General features: G+C 43.7%; 1 protein-coding gene across 1 annotated transcript; it reads left to right on the top strand.

Annotated features, from left to right (window-relative positions):
* The first annotated feature begins 786 nt into the window (after positions 1–786).
* On the top strand, positions 787–9,555 carry LOC308124373 (uncharacterized protein). Its single transcript, XM_080487304.1, has 5 exons — positions 787–1,011; positions 3,376–3,518; positions 6,433–6,581; positions 7,070–7,100; positions 9,132–9,555. The coding sequence occupies exons 1-5, from the start codon at positions 956–958 to the stop codon at positions 9,281–9,283; spliced, it is 531 nt and encodes a 176-aa protein (XP_080343430.1). The 5' UTR covers positions 787–955; the 3' UTR covers positions 9,284–9,555.
* The last annotated feature ends 3,520 nt before the right edge of the window (positions 9,556–13,075 follow it).

Here is a 13,075-nt window from a genome sequence, read left to right on the forward strand (position 1 = left end):
ATCTGTCACCGTGCTTACTGTAATGTTACTCCATCGGCGATGTTATAATGTGCCTTTCCTGCATTCTTGAAGCTGTCTTTAGGTTTCAAGCTAGTGGTTCTTCTCCTTGATGATTTTCCCACAAAGGCTCTTCCACCAAAAACAAACAAATCTGATAGATTTCCACACCAGTTCCAAGCTCTGGAATAACAATAGAGCCTAAAAACAATTTGTTTGTGTAAAATATCATGCATAAATTTACAGTATACCAAAACTTTTTATGGCATAACAAACTATATTTAGAAACTTCTACTTTTATTGACATTTCAAACCAACAGTGATTAAATGGCAGCTTAAATGGTTAGAGGAGTTACTGTTTACGTAGTTTGTTGAATTTGCCAGCTATTAAACACAAAATTTACATTTCACAACATGACTAACCCAAACTGTCACTATGAAATTAGTTTTACTTTGTTTTGAAGCACTATAAAAATAATTACCGAATCATAGGAATTACTTTTAAAGTTACGACCCAATATTTTTTATATATCTAGGTAGATATGCGCTGTAGCTCAAAACATGGTGAACAAACAATCAGATCAATCAAACGGCAGAAAAGACGCCCTGGGGGATGTGGACTTGATCTCAGACCTGCCACCAACAAGAGCTTCCGCAGCTAAGGTTCTGTCCAATCAGAGAAGGGCTCTGTCACTGTCTGTCCAATCAGAGAAGGATTCTACGTGGTTCCGTCCAATCAGAGCGGACCGTGTGCTGGTGGGCTGGGTCTGGTGGGCTGGCACCGCAGAACCAAGCGGCTCCGCTCTCTCGATATGTTTTTCAGTGTCGGGTGGAGTCGACATCCCGTCGCATCCCTGTGGGCAAAGGAGGAGGAATTCTTCTTTTTTTTTTTTTTAAAGCGTGCTACTTTTTCACTGACTGTTCGCAGCTCGCCGAGACAGCAAAGTTCTCCCCAAAGATGACGACGACAACCACCTTTCAAGGAATGGACCCAGGCGCTAAGAGCAGTTCCAGGTAAAAAAAAAAAAAAAAAAAACTAAAACAAAAAAAACAGACGTTTCTCTTCGGGGCGAACAAAAGAAGAGGGATGCGGGCGAGTCCCTCTGCGAGCAGACGACTCTTTCTCGGCTTCAGCCTGCTAACTAACGTTACCCCGCTGCTGGCTGGAGGGGGATTTTTCAGGATTTAGCCTAACTGTCACATAGTCTTGCTAATTGAGTTAATCTTATGGCTGCCTGGTGCATCAATATTCTTAACGTGTGGCGAGGTTGGCCTGTCTGGCTTCGGACAAGTTGGGTAGAAAAGAGAGGAAGAAGTGTCTGCCGGGATCTTTTTAATTTTTTCTTTTCCTAACTTTTTTTTTTTTTTTTTTTTTTTTTTTTTTTTCTAAGGGCTCAAGTCCTAGCTTGAGCTTTAACAGCAACGTTTCTCTATTAATAAAAGACCATCTGACTTGCTTCTGCATGTGTCTGATCACAGGAAAGATCCCAGACCAGCCTTGGGTCTGTGTATGTCATTATCTCTGCAATTGGTTCATTGTTTGGCCTTGGTCGAGTTTAGCTCAATCTAATGTGGTTTCAGATGGCAGATCTGCCCTGTGTGTTGAAGCACATTGTGTGGTTAGTCATCACTTTAAGTCACCAAACACCTAAAGAGTCATCCTCCAAGCCTTCACTCCTTTTCCTGGAAATGATGCATATCGTCTGGATGCACCCCCCCCCCTTTTTTTTTTCTTTTTTTTGCAGTGAAAAACAAAATGTCTTTTAATTTACGGCTGCTTCAGTGTTTTAAACAGATTTCGAGGGAGACTAGTCGTTGCTGAGTGAGCAAGTCAAATGTCGGTCAGTCATCAGGCGTTTTGAAGTGCCATGCTGTTTTGGGATGATGTGGGGGCTTTGGGTGGGGGCTGTGAGCTAAGCCTGTGTAAATCTTCCCTTAGCTCTTAGCTTTTGCTCCTTAAAGCCCCTTTTACGGGCTGCTTGTCATTTTCTGCTGCTGGCTGACCAGAGATCCTTCCAGAGGAGGGGGGGGGGACTTGTACAGAATCAGGCTCGAATCTTTAGTAGGCCATCAAAGGCCTCTCGCCCTGCCTTATCACACATGCCATCTTTAGTATTTGGAGCTCAGCTGTGTCTGAATCCGCTTCACCTTCCCTGAAACATGCCCTCCACTTCCCAAAACAGTGGTGCGATTTTATTGATATTTTTTGTAGTTTCATTCTAGGGTGGGGTCCGCTGCCAGTCAGCTGAAAAAGCTTTCTCCCCCGTTCATCAAAATCCATGTGGAAAGCATGAGATCATCCTCTCTGGCTGGGAAGTGAAGTCTGGTTTAGGCATTACTGTCACAGCCAAATGTGTGTGACAGACACTGCTGTGCACACCAGCATCGATTTGAGAAATGTTTATTGCCGACGCAGTCCATGCAGCATGGCTGTTTCTTCCTACGGTTGCTTTTTCGACTCCCATCTGCCCTCCTGGCTCCTGGACAGCTGCTCGGTGTGTCAGCTGGTGGCTTCGGGGACTCTGTAGAGAGGAGAGCTTGCTGGTAAAAAAAAGAGGGAGGGGTCCGGCAGGGGCTCTGCAAACGCATCAGCGTCAGCCGTCCACCCCAACTGTCCTTCAGCGCAGCAAGGAAACGGGTTTCCCCACTCATTACTGTGTGTCTTTTGTTCGGCGCGTGGTGGAAGGAATGTCTGTAGAAAGTGGGCTTTTGTTTTGCATGCTATGGTTTGCATGCAGTCTTTCTATAGTCTTCTAGAACAGTCTGAATATCAGATGACCTATTTTAATGGTTAACTTCTCACCATTTGCCTCTGCTGTATAAAACAAATCAAGCCAGAATGAGTATGAAATCAAGTTCATTCACTCGATTGTGGAATAGCGTTTCGATTACAACCGGACGCCAGCCCCCTTGTGTGTCACCGCAAAGGAATCTGCTGCTGAGGAGAGGCAGCAGCTCGCCAGCTAACTCTGTGATTATATGCGACTGGAGTCAGCTGCAGGGCAGAGATTGTGACTGTCTGTCTGACAGCCTGACAGCCGGGGCTTAAAGAGTGAAGACCTTGCTGGTGTCTTTTGTGCATGTGTGTGTGTGTGTGTGTGTGTGTGTGTGTGTGTGTGTGTGTGTGTGTGTGTGTGTGGTACGTGTTTGAAATCGCCAGGGTGGAGAAGTGAGAAGGCTGCAAGTAGCCTGAGGAATTGTCGTGTTGTATCTCACTATTGATTTTTCTTTTTTTTTTTTTTTCCACTCTTTTAGCGCTGTGCTGTTAATTATTGAAGGCCTTGTGTTTTAGTTTGGGGTGAAGAGCGGGGGATGGGAGCACAGCGGTCTAGGTGTCAATCAGATGACAGTTATAATTTGTCATTTGTTGCTTCGTAGGGTACTACGACCACCAGGCGGGGATTCGAACTTCGTCCTCGGCACGGATGACAACACAACCCCCCAACGCAAGAACAAGATGGCATCGGCCATCTTTGCAGAACCCGACGACCCTCATGCTCATCGAAGGAACAATCCACCTGGTAACTCAACCTGAGATTCATTCATTAACTATTTTTTTTCCCCCTTGTGACATTATTAGACTTTAATAAATCAAAGCTCTCTGGTTGGATTTACAGCATATTATTAACTATGGTTTGGGTTTTGCATCAAGGAGACCGTATTAGCACAAATACAGGGTAGTTTCAATCTTGTAGAAGCCTGAACTAAGCAAATAGCTTTGTGGAATTAAATCCTCCGACTTCACTTGAGCCTGGAAAAGATGCAGAGTGGGGTGTTATTTAGAGTTTTCCATGTGGGTTTACAGAAAGTATATCCCACAAGTGCAAAAAAAAAAACAAAAAAAACCCAAAAATGGAGTACTAGGATGAGGGTAATTTGAAGCTCCGCTTTGTTAAATGGCAGATCAGTTCTCGACAGTGAGAAATAGGCCAATAAAATGGTGTGTCAATTAGTGTAATGTATGGCCCTGAACAGGCACGAGGGAGGTTTTATTTTGAGTGCACAAAGAGAAACGGGGCAAATTCTGCAGGGGACACGAGGCCTGTTAACAGTTCTGACCGTTCAAGGTCACTTCATACAATCTTTAATCATAATGCGGGTTAAGTTTGACAAACTTTTAACCTTTCTCTGAAGTGTTTGCTCTCATTTTTATGCATCTTTCAAAGTATGTGAAGACTTGTGTCAGGGCTGTGGGAAAAACCTCACAAGCCAGGGCTCACATGCGTGCACTCTGACCACTCTTTTACGTGGCACATCAAGTTTGGTGGATGTGTGAACAATGAAGAATTTGGCCCGAATCTGGGTTTCAGGCCGTGACCTCTGCAGCCAGCAGCTGCTTACAGCTAAAGCCTCTTCCTGCCTGCATTGTTTCACTTTGGGTCTCGGTCAGGTGCAGGGAAGCTTCTCATAGTTGTCCAAATTTATGGGACACGTCTGGACGAGGATATTAATTTCAGCTGGAACCACCAAGGTTTATTACAATAGCAAGTGTTTAAGGCATTGTGCTGTGCGTGTGGCCTGCGTATGAACTACGGCTGCGAGTGAACAGGTTTGTTTCCGTTGGCAAGCAGCTTGTCTCTAAATGGTCAAATACATCTTTTGTGTGCTTCAGACATGTCTCAACCAATTCGAACGACTTTGTTTCTGTTGTGAAGTATGTCCGTACATCGTAATAAGACAGTCTTCAGCCGGGAAGAGTTTGTGTTTTTGTTGTCGCAGAGGGAGAAGCTCTCAGCATGTGCAGCGCTACTGAATTAAGTGATCAAACATTGGTGATAAAACATTCGTGGTTTAATTTATTTGGCTTTGGAGTTAGCGGTTGACATGAAAGGCATGTCTCTTTGCTGAGGGAGGAAACCGGAGTAGCCAGAGAGACGCAACGCATGCACAGGTAGAAACTGCAAACCCAATGCCGAGCTATGAGGAGGGAGTGCGAACCGCTGTGCAGCTTGAAGTCAACTAATGATATGCTAAAAGATTATAATAGATTCAGCTGTGTAGGAGTTGATGTTAATAGTGTGAAAGTCCAACATATTTGAATTAATTTAACTAAAATGCTTTAGTCGTTGTATTTTTTTTCTATTCATTAAAGACAGTTTTTCGTCATGATGAATCTGGTATGATATTTTCACAGCATTTCTACTATATTTGTAGCTTTAAGTTGAAAGTAGAACAAAACAGTTGCTGTCCAACATTTCATTATGGGATCATTTGTATTTTCAGTGAGAACTACTGCCTCTTGTTCTTGTCCCTCATACAACTCCATTCGAACACATTAGTTCTGCTGCTGGATTGTTTCTCTATCATGTGGATACTGGCATATAAACTGGCTGATATTCAACCTGAGCCATTGGCAGGTCGTGTGGTGGGGATTTTAGGGTTTTCAGATACCAGAGCTGTTGGTTTGTTCAAGCACCCTCAGCTCCAGGCCGCATGATAAGCACTTTATTAAAAAAAAAACAAAAAAAAAAACAGTGCAAGCCAAGACTACAAGCAGCCACATGATTGCCGTTTCTGTCTCAAAGCTGTGTCGACCAGGGAGGCCTGAAATGAATCGAGCTTTTATGCCCCGGACTCAGGAGATCTATAAGGTTAAGTAGAAGCCTGTGTATTCCAGTGATAGCAGCATAATGCATCTCTGTGTCAATCATCAATCTGGTTTAATCCTCTTCCATTTCATATTTGTCGTTTCCTCCTCCAGCGAATTGATCAGACTTAGAAATGAGGAGGTGGTAATAAAGGAGCTCTTGTTGACTGATGGAGATACTCTGCAGTTCTGAATCCCTTCACTCCATTAACAACAATGGCCACTCCTTCAGAGGCTGTTGTTCCGCTCATGACAAAGACGGTCTGTCTCCTCCCAAGCCCACTGGCCTGGAACTGTTACCTTATGTGGCTTTGGGCAGCACGGCTCGCCACCCCACTGCGGGCCAGCGCCGGGTTTTTAATACTCTTTCTGCTAAAGGAGAATGTGGGCACGACGGGGTTTTTGTGAGTTTTGGCATCCAGGTCGTCTGCCTGGAATCATTCCACCGTGTTTCTGGGTCTGTTGCAGATGCCCGGGCGGATTTGGTGACGTTTCCTGTCGGTCCTCAGTGTTTTCATCTCGTGTTGTTTCAGTCCCTCGTGAAGCTGGTTTTTTTTTTTTTTTTTTTTGGTTTGTTTGGTTTTTTTTGTAATTTGACACAACTTTGCCAGACAATGAGTTTTGTGGCGAGCGAGGGTCGCCCGCCTTGTGGGTTAAAAACATTGAGGTCCCGGGTGGTTTTGTGACTAATTGGATTAGTGTCCATATGGAGTGACTCTGCTGCTTTGAAGCTTTACTCATGTTTCATCAGTTGTATTTCCTGCCCCCTCCCACTGTAATCTGCGAGTCGCTGAGAAATAAAACTTCTTCACTAAACTGTTTTTCCCGTGTTTCTTCTGCCTCCCCAGCCGGGTCACCCTCGGGAACCCTGTGCGGCGAGCCCTCGGCCCCTCTGAGGCGTTGCCAGCAGCCCCTCCTCTTTCCCAAGAACCCCCAGCCAGAACTGACCACCATCCACAACTCTGGAGCCGCCATGGTGTGGAACCAGAGACGAGAGGTACCCGTCACTCCGCCCGACACCCTGGTGTTTCCAAAATAGAGCTGCAGCCTGATTAGAGACGCAGATGAAAGAATTATTTTAGTGGAAAATCCTCTGCAACTCGGAAGGATGACTGGATCTTTTTGAAACTGGCCCAGGATGTCGTTTGTTAAATATCCCACACTGGTGTTTGTAATCCCTGCCTGGGTGTGGTGTGTATTCGATGACTCAGCCGTTTCTCACCGTCTGACAAAGGTAGACTTCTGTAATTGGGCAATTTGAACAAAGAGAACATGAGGTTTGACTTGGTAAACAAATGCATTGCTTACCTCCCAGAGATACAACAAAGGTCTGCAAACCTTTTACTGGAAAGTGTCACAGAAGCATATTTTGAAGCTCTAATCCTCCAAACAGGGTATTTCATTTGTATTTGGACTTTTCAGCTGAGAAAGCGCAGCCGAGGGTCTGGTTCACCGTGTGATCTGACATTCTGGTTTTTATTGCAGGTCGAGAATGGCCAAGAACAAGCAAACGACGGTGAGTATCTTGAATTCTTCAGCTGTTTATAAGAAAGGCTTTCAAGTTTATGTCACACTCTGGCTGCGTCTAAACAAGAGTGCATGACTTCCATTAGTCACAGTGACACTTCATGTCATGCTGAAACAGGTCACCGCCGTCCGTACCTCTGGAAAATCACATCATGTTGATTCCTCTCGACCCTTATTTTTCCTGACATCCCATGACCTTTTTTTTTTTTTTTTTCCTCCCCCTCCTCCCTATGCAGTACACATGTCAACACCACCCAATCTCTTTGATGTGGGGGTTTTTTCCTGTCATGATGGTCTGTAGTCAAGCAGCTGTTCTCTCATGGCAGGCTTCACTTAGTAAGAAAAGCTTTTTATTAACCTCCAGGTGCTCGTTCGCCACCGAGTGGCTGACTCCTCAGATAATGGAGGGTTTGACTGCGCTGAAAGAAAAAAAATAAAATTAAAATGAAAGCTCACTTTCTGTATGTCCTGTGAGTGTGTGATTACAATGTACCTGAACACTTTGAAGTGTGTTCTCTATGTATGATAGAATTACTGCATTTCTTTGAAGTCACTACAGCAGCACCTGAACTCACTCTGGTGTGAATAAAAGTCCATTTTCCCTTTTCAAAAATTCTATATTTAAAAAAAAAAAAAAGTTAACATCATTTGTAATATTAAAGTTTAAAAGCCCCTTCACTGTACAAATGCTGCAGCAGTTTAAGCACTGATGGACAAAATGGATTTTATGATCCGACTGGCTAACCTCCGCTACTTTGGCCCCGTCTACAAAGCTAAAACTGTCTGTCAGAATTTAGTTAAGACCAGTTGTTTAAACCTCACTGGACTGTAGCTGCAGCTAAAACGTGTCCAGCTGTCTCCAATTTGACAGCAGCATGTCCCGTGTCCACAGAACCCGAGCTTCTTAATGTGGGCCTACAGTTGTAAAGCTATTTGCGGTATGTTTCTCTGGGAGTTCCAAAAATAGCCCGAGACTTCAAGGCGAAACCCAGGAATTTTATTTAATAAAATTTTTTCACAGAACGCGAGATACTAATTTGCAGTTACGACCAAACGTATGGAACAAGCAACCCCCCGAGGCTACTAAACCCAGGACGGGTGATTTGGTCGTCTATTTTTCAGCACTAGTTGCATTTTATCATTTATGTTCATTTCTATTATTGTGCGTCCCTAATAGTGTAAAAATCTTTATTTTGCACTCACTATTGAGTCCTTGTTATTTGGCTCCAGCCTCATGGCCTGCTTGTCGGCACCTGCTGTGATCAGTTTGTCTAACTAGAACAACCCGTTTTTGTCTCCATTACTTTAAAATTCTCTACATTGCTGAGTCAGATGACGCAGGACATCATGTGGTTATTTGACGCCAGCCTCGCTGTTGTACTTGACATAAAACCATGGTTTAATGGTTTCAGTCTCAGTTCATATTTAGAATCTTGCCCAGCTTTGGGCAAATTAAAATCTTAATTGTTTATCTGATCCAGCATGAACTAAAGTAGTTCAATGCAGTTGCTGAAATGGGGGAATAAACCTAGCCTACTACGGTGCTATGTGGTTCTCCAGAAGTACATTTGAGAACAGGAAGGTCCTGCAGCCGGTGGTGGGCGGGAGAGCGCATCATAAACAAACCCAACCCATCACCTTTTCTCTCTGCTGCCCTGTGGAAGGAGAAACAAACTCCTAAAAACCTCAAAAATACACAAACAGTCCAAACCCTTAAATGTGATTCCCACGATTACATTTTGTTTATTAAAAGGGAGTTTATATTTATTCAAAGTAAAATATTTCAGATGTTATTTACAAAGAAAACATTGAATAATTTTCATTATAAATGTATTTATTTTTTTAACCCATTGACTTCATTCACTTCACTGTAATGCTGCAGGTTAGCATCGATGTGCTACTTTAGATTTTCTTTTTGCGTTTTCAAAGTTCAGTTTTAGAATTTTTTTTTGTAGTGACCATTTATCTCAATTTGTGTTTGTGTGTGTGTGTGTGTGTGTGTGTGTGTGTGTGTGTATAGACTGTCCTGATGAAGTGGAGGCGGAGCACGAGGAGCAGGAGCAGGACCAGAAGGAGTCGTCGCAGCCCTCTGCCCCGTCGGCGGCGGCCAACAACGGCTCGGGTGGCCGGAGAAACCCTCCTGGTGGCAAGTCCAGCCTCATCCTGGGTTGAGACCACTTTTTTCTTTTTCATTTCGAACGCTTTTTTATTTTTTGAAAATAAAAACCCATACCACTCTCTTCCTCTTCATCGACATCTCACCGCCCCCCCCCCCCCCCCCCCCGCCCCCCCCCGCACATGCACTCATGCCGTCCTGTCTGTGGACCCCCCCCTCCCCCATGTCATGTCCCTCCACCTATAAACCTTTTGTTTTGATCCTTTTTTCTATTAAAAATTAAATCAAACTGTTGACAAAAGCACTTTATGTATCTCCCCCCCCCCCCGCCCCCGCCCTCTTCCATTTCAGCCCATCCTGTAGAGCATTGCGCCTGCTGAGAAAGGCATGACGTTTAGCCTGTCCCTCATCCTTCCCTGTTGTAAATGGTTTAAAAAAAAAAAAAAAAAAAAAAAGATGCGTGGATTTCTAAATACAATAAAGATTCATATGAAATTATCCTGGCTGTTTTTTATTTTTTGTTTTGTGTTTCTAGTAATCGCGGTGAAAGGTTTTGTTAAGTGTATTTTGGATGCACGTTAAACGTATCGAATGCGAGGAGCTCCGTGTCGGTGCGTTCAGTAAAATGGAGCCTGAAGACGGCAGAGAGCAGAAAGTCTCCGTCACTGGAGCTCTGCCCAGAAAAACTAATCGCAATAGACGCTGCCAATTATGTCAAAAGAGAAACTGCACTCGCTTTTCGTGACATCAGGAGCCAGAAATGTTGCTCTCAAAGCTTTGTTTTTAGATACTAGCTGTGTGTTGTTCGGGACTTTTGAGACGAGTCGGATTCAAGAGGTGAAAACAAATCAATTCAAGATGTCGTCGTGTGATTTGTTACCTTAAATGGCTGCGCACAAAGAAGTCTTTATTTGGCCTTGGTCTGAGCACTTTTACCTTTTTAAGAATACACAGAGGCTGCAGTAATTCTCCACAAGCACCTGTTGTTTTTGAGTTTTGCTGGGACGTGTCGGACGCCGTGAGATTTAGTAGGAATCCATTTCTGTCCTTTTAAAAACACAATCTAATGTACCTTTGAGGGCAATTTACTAAGCTGCAGGGTAACCGTGTACCAGCTAAAAGGCTTTTAATGGAAGCCTCGTGCTTGTTTTAAATGTTAAGGCACAACGGAAAAAATGTTTGTTTTTAAAGTCACTTCAAATCCTTAACCTGGAGGCCTTTCGTCCTCTCACTGGTCCAACACACTAGATTGTAAGATTTAACATTATGGCTAAGTGATTCATCAAATTCAAGTAGGTTCCGTGATAAGTATGTGAGAAGACATGACATTTGTACCTCGAAGCAGTACCAGCACAATGATCAGGCACTGTACTACCTGAAATATGCTGCGTATTATTATTATCAGAGCGTATCTTCTGCTCTGTGTTCAGTTCTACTCCCTGAAGAGAACATTTTACATACTCGGGGATATTAATCAACCATAGATTCTGATTATTTTTGGATATGATTCATAGTGAAATGTGTTTCCATTCTGCGAAATAATGTTATGAATCAACAAGATTTCAGGTGTAGGAAAACGGCAGCGCTGACAGGAAATATTTGTTTGTTCAAATATGTCTGGTACACTCATTAACTATGGTGCTGCATATGTTCAACACTTACAAAAGGCCGAGCCCCGAGTAAGTAGCATATATTGATTCATTTCCCTATGGTTTGTGATGGTTGATGTGACCGAGGAGGTCGGAGGTGATTTAAAGGCCCTTTTTGTATGTAGAGCCGCTGAGCTGTAAACTCCGATTCGGGACCAGTGTATTCTTTAAATCACAGTGAACGAACGAGCGTCTGGCATATTCCCTCGGATATTTCCCGCTCTTATTTGAACTCGAGAAGTGCTTCAGGATACACGCATATCCAGTCCCAAGGACCACACCTTCGCCCACAGCCGCTGCTTCTAACCACCATGAAAATACTTTGCTTGGTTTCAGTTCGTCTTTGACTTGAATGGCGGTGCGTTGTTGACTCGATGAGTCTTTGTAAGCCTCTTAATGTGAGCCTAAGAAGCAGATACTGTACGGATCAGCCACCAGAAATCTGATCTTCACTGTCTCAATTTTTACGAACAAATCCAAAACACCCAAGGTGACTTTTTTTTTCTTTTTTTTTTTCGCCGAAGGTTAAACGACTACCGTTGTATATTTTTGCTATCATGCTCATACTCATGTTGGGGCACATAAGAGCTTCATGCACCAAGCACCAGACTGTATTTCCAGCCGTCTTGTGAGGTTCTACACCTTCAGAGGTGAACCGTGAGCAGTGCGGAGGCAGTCTGTGGCACGTCGGTATGCCTCAGCCCTCAGTCGCCGTGAAAGAAAGGCATTCGCAGGTCACCCAGGAGCAGGAAAAGAACTTCCTGCCCTGGAAAAACGCCAGGATGGTGGAGTGTACTCAATGAAGCCTTGTTTTCTGTAAATGCTGCATCAACGGGGAAAATCCTGCGTTTTATTATACCACTAAGAGACAGACTCGGGTTTTGGTTTTCCTGTCCTTCCCTCAGTCTGCTCTGGATGCATATATGACCAAGGATGTATTAGTCCACATTTATTAAATATAAAATATATATTTATTACATATTACAAAAATATATTTCAGTCATTTAATTAGTGTTGGCGGTAAACATGGTTGATCATATTATCATTATGAAAAAGGAGAATGCAGCTTGCGGCCATGCATGTTCTATCATCAGCGCTTATATTAGCACGAATCCTACAAATAATATTTTATACTTCAAACTTGTTTAGCTTTTAATATTACACTGGTTTGTTGTTTTACTGTTTTTTATTTATTTTCACAGTCTGCCTGGGTGTAGTAAAGGCTGTTTTCAATTAAATTCAGATTGCAGGTCTTCTGGTGTGTTTAAAGAGGAATCTTTTATGTAGGTAAATTGAACCAGCATTTCTTTCTCCACTGCCTGTGACTTGTGAAAAAGCTCAAATATTAGAAAGAAAAAAAAAAAAAAGGCTGAGCAGTGATACTGAGCACCGGGTTTGAGTCAAATATGCTTCGCATACTATTGCATTGTCTGATTTTGTCCGACAATGAGGGGCGCTGCAGGTCGCTCTGTTGTCCTGCTCGGGAGCTAATCAGCAAAACTGCTTTGGAAACAGACTCTCTTGTCTCGATCCCCCTTGATCATCCTACTAATCTTTCCAGAAGAGACGGGAGATTACCATTTTCCTCCCCCGCAGCCATATGCTTAGTTGTTTAAACTGATCATTTGCAGCGGTGTATTGATGGGGCCAGCAGACCATGTGCACTCCAGATGAGGCGTCTCCGTCTCCCCGAGGAGGGTTGATGATGTATCATGGGTCATGAGTCTGAGTGAGATGGCAGCAATCAGTTAGTCAATATCTGCCTTCAGTGACTCAGCAACTTTTCTCAGCAGCTTAAATGTATTATATTGTGAAAAAAGCAGAGTGTTTTTTTGTTTTGTTTTGTTTATGTCTGGTATTTCTTTGGTCTTTGTGCCCTCCCTGGACAAATCGTCCTGATTATGTTGCAGACTCTAAAATGAAACAGGGCCCACCCATTAGAAGCCCAAAACAGGAAGCACTGGTTGGCAAATGGACAGTGGCGGGGGGGGGGGGGGGGGGGGGGGGGGCTGTTTCCGTAGCGACAAAGGGAGCATAAAAGCCCTCCTGCTCCGACTCACACTGTACCTCCTTAACTGGATGAGACTGCAGGAAGTGAACTGATATAGGAGAGTGCAGTGGGGACGTTCTCTTATCCTGCCCCAGAGGGAGGCAGGCAGACCAGACGATGCTGCATGAAATCGTCTCCAAAGACCTTTA

Source organism: Lipophrys pholis (assembly GCF_963383615.2).
Source record: "Lipophrys pholis genome assembly, chromosome: 19".
NCBI classification, from domain to species: Eukaryota; Metazoa; Chordata; class Actinopteri; order Blenniiformes; family Blenniidae; genus Lipophrys; species Lipophrys pholis.

Coding starts and splice junctions, on each gene's coding strand:
- LOC308124373 (XM_080487304.1), top strand. CDS start 956: ATGACGACGACAACCACCTTTCAAGGAATGGACCCAGGCGCTAAGAGC. Junction 3,519..6,432: donor TCGAAGGAACAATCCACCTG/GTAACTCAACCT, acceptor CTGCCTCCCCAG/CCGGGTCACCCTCGGGAACC. Junction 6,582..7,069: donor TGTGGAACCAGAGACGAGAG/GTACCCGTCACT, acceptor TTTTTATTGCAG/GTCGAGAATGGCCAAGAACA.